Consider the following 6,000-nt stretch of genomic DNA (forward strand, 5'->3'; position numbering starts at 1 on the left):
ACGAAATGCTCTCTTGGCCTTTCTTGTGCCACAGAATTCTGACTTTCTAATGTAGTAATTATTTCTGTAATTAGGATAACTTGGCCTCTGCCGGCTCTCTCTCTCTCCCACACACACGCACGCTTAAGACGATGTGCCGCCCAATTGGAATCTCATCCTTATTCTTTTTATCCTTTGATAATTAAATCTCCACAGTAAGGCCATGGATCTGACTTGGGACAGTGTAAAGTCCTTGAAATGATACAGTGGAAATATATGACGCAACGGTGGCATCTCGTCTAAATATAGCATCTGATTTTCTCAACAGGTTGGAATTATAAACCTTTTTAATAAAAATGATACTGATACATTTTATGCATTTTATTCAAGGGGACTTACTCTACACTCAAGGACACCATACAGACATATACATGTACACATTTAAGAGAAACAGTAAAAACAAAAACAATAAAACTGAAAAAAATAGGTAAAAAAAATAAATGGATAGAAGTGACAGAACGTGACTTTACACCCAAAGTGATCTGATAGCAGGTTAGCTCCAGCCCCCCCCAAAAAAAGCACGGGGGGATGCACGTACTGACAACTTGTTCCGACTGATCCAAATAGCATCTTGTCAGTGTTGCGTCAGCACGGCCCGCTAACATGTAGCCAGATTGTTAACAAACCTGCACGTACTGTAATAAGTTTTTTTTGATAAGGCCAACGCCGAGGGTGGAATAGACAAATCGCGAGTGTCAGGAAGAGGAGCCGGCAAGGTCGTCTGTCAGCGGGGTCCGAGCAGACAGATTTATGTTGACCTTCAGTGTTTCCCTGTAGCGAGCCATTCCGGGTGAGAGAGGGCAAACTCCTGGCGAATTGTGTCGGGGATTTATAGGGAAGCCAGAGAGTCTTTGACTTCAGAAGAGAGCCTCAGTGATGTTTAGTATGTTTAAACTCTATCCATATTCTCGGGGAATATGGGTGCGTGTTGAGGGAGGCTAGCGGTGTCTGGGGAAAGGGCGTCCGGTTCGGTGATGCCTCTGCTTCTCACAGACGACGTGCCTCAGAGACTCTCGAGCATCTGCGGCTTCTAGCCGAGTGTGAAGCCGAGCTCGGAGTGGATTGAAAGTATTTCCGTGTCTCGATCATGAGTGCGTCTACGGGGGGGGGGGGGGATTGGTGCGGCATCACCGGCCATGCAAGCCTCGCGACGGATTGTCGGGGAATTAAAATGGCGAATCCGTATTTCAGCCGTCACCTTTGCTGACTTGTTGTCGCAAAGTAAAGGGGGAGGTCTCTTCTGCTCTCACCGCCATTTCTTTTCATGGGCACCGAGTCACTAACCTGTCAATCATAGTCATTTTTCTTACTGTCGCTCCCCCGTCGGCTCAACATGCACAGGAACAGCTGGTGACAAGGACCAACTAGTCCACAGCCAAGACCATTGTCCCTGATTGACAGTTTGACAAGATCACACATCCAGCCGTCTGTTAAACAGAATACTCCCGTGATGTCACCCTCAGTACCAAGTTACCAGATGCATTGTTTTCCTTTTGCAACGCTGAAGTGATTCCTGCGTGCTGTCAAGTGATGATCTCCAAAACGTCTTTATTTCAGGGGAAATCGGTGTCTTTGACTAACTTCTTCAGGATAGCCCGGAACACCATGACCATGTGCTTTAACAAGGAACCAGGAGCTGCTGAGGTTGAGGTGAGCAAACTCAGTTTTTCTTACAGCAAGTCACACTGTAGTCACACTGTTTGAGATTTCTTAGTGGGTTGGCGGAATTTTTGTCATTATCGCTCAAACTTTTTAAAAGCTTAGTAACCAATGTTCCCTGCAGCAAGAGTACTGGAGGATCGTGGAGCAGAGGGACAGCCACGTGGCGGTGCATTGTGGGAAGGTGGACACCAGTACACACGGAAGTGGTTTCCCCACTGGAAAGTCAGAGCCATTTTCAAAGTGAGTGCGTACACACATCCGACGGCTTCCCGTCCGTCCGAACCCCTTTGCTGTCACCGTTGCGATTCCGTCGCCGTCTCAAAGGCGCCTTTTCCTTCTCTCGCTCCCCTCAGACACGGATGGAACCTAACTGTCCTCCCCAATAACTCTGGATCCATTCTGAGGCATCTGGGTGCTGTGCCTGGTAAACTCAAGACACTTGTCATTGCTCTTGTACATTTGAAGCCCGTTATTATCTGTGAATATAGAGAGATCCTCAAAATCCCCTCCTCACGAATCCTCCTCTGTTAGCTATTTTACCCGGGAGGCCTTTCGTCTCTGTCGACACACACACACAAAAAAAAAGGATATGTCTGCTCCCCCTTCATCGTTGAAATCACCAACCTATTATTTCATCTTTCTCTCCACAGGGGTGACCATTCCCTGGCTAAACATTGGCATGGTCTTTTCTACCTCATGCTGGTCTCGAGACCAAAACCGCCTTCCATACATTGATTACTTACACACTGGTGCTGATTGCATTTGGTAAGCGTCGCCCTGCCCGTCGCCGGTATTCCGAAAAGAAAAAGACAACATCGGAAAGCCCCGCTAAAAATGCAACGTCCCCACAGGTATTCTGTCCCTGCTGAGGAGAAGGCTAAGCTGGACAAGGTGGTCCATACACTGCTTCAGGCCAACGGCACCCCAGGACTAGAAATGTTGGAGAAGAATATCATGGTCAGTGTGTCTCCAGACCGCAATTATAGTCTAAATCCATTCCTATCGTTCCAGCATCGCCTCCATCGAGCATCTCTCGGCTCCTCAGTCTCCGGGTATACGCGCTCATTCAAATGTTTCTCCCGCAGATCTCTCCGGAGGTGCTGTGCCGGGAAGGCATCAAAGTTTACCGCACGGTCCAGCGGAGCGGCCAGTTTGTGGTCTGCTTCCCCGGTGCCTTCGTCTCCAAGGTGTGCTGTGGCTACAGCGTGTCGGAGACCGTGCACTTCGCCACGCCGCACTGGATGAACCTGGGCTACCAGGCTGCAAAGGTCAGTGTGTTAGTCCAGCGTCTTGATCGAAAAAATAAATGGATTATTTTATAAACAAATGATAATTTAAAAAAAGCTAATTGTGCACACATTTTAAAACCCAAATGACTTAACTGCATTTGGAATTGATTTATTTATATATATATATATATATATATTTTTTTTTCCACTGTATGTTTCCCTTTTTACACAAGTGGCGTTTAATTTATTTGGCTCCTGCTTTGCAACACTGGCCCCCTGTGGTCGGCGGCCATTAAAGCTCCGGGTCCCGACTGAGCGGCACGGAGACATGGAACTGAAACAGATAAATTAACCTAAGAGTCTGAATCTCTAATCAGCCAGCAGGCTGAACTTTAATGAGTAATCGCAGATTTACATCTCCCCGGGGGGGTGTTTTTTTATGCGCATGTGTGTGATCATGAGCAAGCCTGCAGACCACAGGACATCATTACAGACATAATAACAGAGGGGGGAAAAAAAAAATCCTCACTGACATAGACATTACAGTGATGGAAGTTCACATACCTTCAGCAACACCATCATGTCTCTAATGGCTGGCAAAAATTGCCCTCAGGGGTAATACGGCATTCATATGTGGAGTCGTAGTGTGATGCCAAGCCCAAAATCATGTTTCAAATGGCAAATTTATTTTACATAAGTAGGAGAAACGGCACCGGTTGAGAAAAAACTGCTCGGCATGTCGAAGATTTCCGGTTACATACTCGCGACCCGAAATATATTCTGCTGTGGGGGCGGGGGGACACCGGAAGGTTTTGTTTACGCGTGACCTTGCTCCCGCTTGTGCAGGACCTGAAATGTCGTCACATAGCCAAACCTTTCTCCATGGAGAAGCTACTGTACCAGATCGCCACCGCCGAGTCCAAGCGGGACAACGGCCTCCTCCTCACCACCATCTCCGCCCTACTCAAAGACCTCAGGTAGAACACAACATCTGAGACCAGGCTGAGATTTTACAAAGACTGCGAATCTTACTGGGTCACTAATTACAAGACTACAACTACATTTTTTCAGCATTTGTTTTCCACCGTGCAATGTTTTCACCGGGTATTTGCAGAGCTCTGCTAATTCAGTCAATCGGTTTAGCTTCTCCGCTCGGCCGTGATACGTCAAACGTGACATTGCACAATCTGGGCTATTCTGCCCGTAACTCTATCATCCACTCCTCTTTCTGGATGGTCCAAACTGATCGGGACATCCTTCACCGTTCCCGTTCATCCATACGGCCAACAAATACCGTCTCCGCTGCCAATATCACTCCGGGGATTGTTTGTCTACCAGGTTTCCCTTTTTTTCGGTTTTGTTTGCGTTACGTCACTTACGTAAAAATTGAAAGACCTGCATTAATATCAAACACATTTGATATTATTGTAAATCCAACACTTTGACAAGACTGATCTTAAACTGCTACGATTACCATCCGACACTTAAGGACCGAGATGACGAGAGCGCGCTCAAAACGCCAGTAAAACTCTTAAGCTTTCCTCCCGACTTTAAGTTTGAAGTCTGCGACTGTGAAAAGCGTTAGGTGTGAGCCCAGGACAAGTAAAACCGTAGGTCTCGTCGGAAATGTGACTGACACACTTCACCTCCTCCGTGAAATTTGACTCTGTCATGCATCTCAGCTATAATGGAAGGTGATTCTCTGGAAACCCTGCTCTTTAATGAAACGAGGTTCCTGCTCTTCTCCTTTGCTCAGCGCAGCGTGTCTTTTTTTTTTCCTCCCCCACCTCTGTCCCCATAGGAATATAGAGATGCGCCAACGGCAGGAACTTTACAAGGCCGGCCTGCTCTCCTCTGCCCGCTACGGCACCCACGATGGAAGTCTGGGGCCAGTTGAGGGACGCAAGAAGCCCCGCGGCAAATGGCTAGCATTGGAGTCCTCGGAGAGACGGTGCCAGATCTGTCAGCATCTATGCTACTTGTCCATGGTAAAGCCTCTTTTGTTTTCCAGGGGTATTTTGCTCCAGTGTCGGTCAGTTATAATCTGTGTCACGGCACAAATGTGCCCTCCCGCCCCTGGCACGCAGTGTTTCCATGGTGTCACAATACAATTATTTCATTTTTCAGGCCCGTCTTTGCGCCAGTAATGACTTTTAAAGAGCATCTCTGTCTGTGCAGGTGGTTCAGGAGACGGACAACGTTGTCTTCTGTCTGGAATGTGCCCTGCGCTACGTGGAGAAGCACAAGTCCTGCAGAGGCCTGAAGATGATGTACCGATACGATGAGGTACGCCGTAGTTCCTTCGCTCTCCAGAAGGGGGAGACATCAGCCTCCTCTCGCAACCGCTGTGGTTTATTAGAGTCGCTTGTTTATTTGCGTGTGTCCCAACGACTGATTCCTCTCTCTGCCTCAGGAGCAAATCAACAGCTTGGTGAATCAGGTTTGTGGGCGGGCCATGCTGAAGAGCGGCGGCGGTGTGATCGTGGGCTCGGGAGTGGGCGACCCCTGCCACGGCATCAGCCCCGCCAAAGCGTCGCCGGCCAAGCGGGGCCCCAGGAAGCGCGCCACAGTGGAGGTGTCCCTGGCACGCCTGTCGTCCAGCCACATACCCAAGGCGGCCACCGTGTCCTGAGGGGGCGCCAACCCCCAAAAACCCCCTCCCCCCCGCGTCTCCTTCCACCCAGATGCCCTCATTTTTAACTCTTAGCAGGATCACTATCAGCCCCCCCCCCCCCCCCACACACACACACACACACACCTCCACCACCCCTGTATTTAAGATCGTTTAGAGCTTTGAAAATCCCCTCACCTGACCTCAACCCCACCCTTCCAAAAATATTCACCTCCCCCCTTAGAATGACAGGCTTGTTTATTAAAAAAAAATAAGGAAAAGAAGAAAAGCAAGATGTCTTTTTTGCACTAGTGTGAAAGAAGAATTTGTTTTTTTTTTTGTTGTTTTTTTTTTTTGTTTGTTTTTTTTTTTTTTTGGATCAGATGATTTCAGAATCCCGTCTACGTCGTGCTTTACAACATTGCGGGCATTCGGTGTAAAGTTCACAAGAAGACTCGG

The 6,000-nt window shown here is 48.1% G+C and overlaps 1 protein-coding gene across 2 annotated transcripts in view; it reads left to right on the forward strand.

The window, feature by feature from the left end:
• Window positions 1–5,631, forward strand: part of jarid2b (jumonji and AT-rich interaction domain containing 2b) — a 104,607-nt gene extending 98,976 nt beyond the window's left edge. For both annotated transcript variants that reach the window (XM_086178006.1, XM_086178007.1), the window contains 10 exons: window positions 1,597–1,689; window positions 1,823–1,941; window positions 2,055–2,125; window positions 2,352–2,466; window positions 2,553–2,658; window positions 2,787–2,969; window positions 3,777–3,907; window positions 4,732–4,918; window positions 5,109–5,216; window positions 5,344–5,631. In XM_086178006.1, the coding sequence (XP_086034132.1) occupies window positions 1,597–1,689; window positions 1,823–1,941; window positions 2,055–2,125; window positions 2,352–2,466; window positions 2,553–2,658; window positions 2,787–2,969; window positions 3,777–3,907; window positions 4,732–4,918; window positions 5,109–5,216; window positions 5,344–5,562 (1,332 nt within the window). In that variant the 3' untranslated portion in view covers window positions 5,563–5,631. The remainder of the gene's footprint in view (window positions 1–1,596; window positions 1,690–1,822; window positions 1,942–2,054; window positions 2,126–2,351; window positions 2,467–2,552; window positions 2,659–2,786; window positions 2,970–3,776; window positions 3,908–4,731; window positions 4,919–5,108; window positions 5,217–5,343) is intronic.
• The last annotated feature ends 369 nt before the right edge of the window (window positions 5,632–6,000 follow it).

This window comes from Fistularia commersonii, chromosome 30 (genome assembly GCF_037954325.1).
Source record: "Fistularia commersonii isolate RoL2024-O1a breed Wild chromosome 30, RoL_Fcom_v1.0, whole genome shotgun sequence".
Classification (NCBI taxonomy): Eukaryota; Metazoa; Chordata; class Actinopteri; order Syngnathiformes; family Fistulariidae; genus Fistularia; species Fistularia commersonii.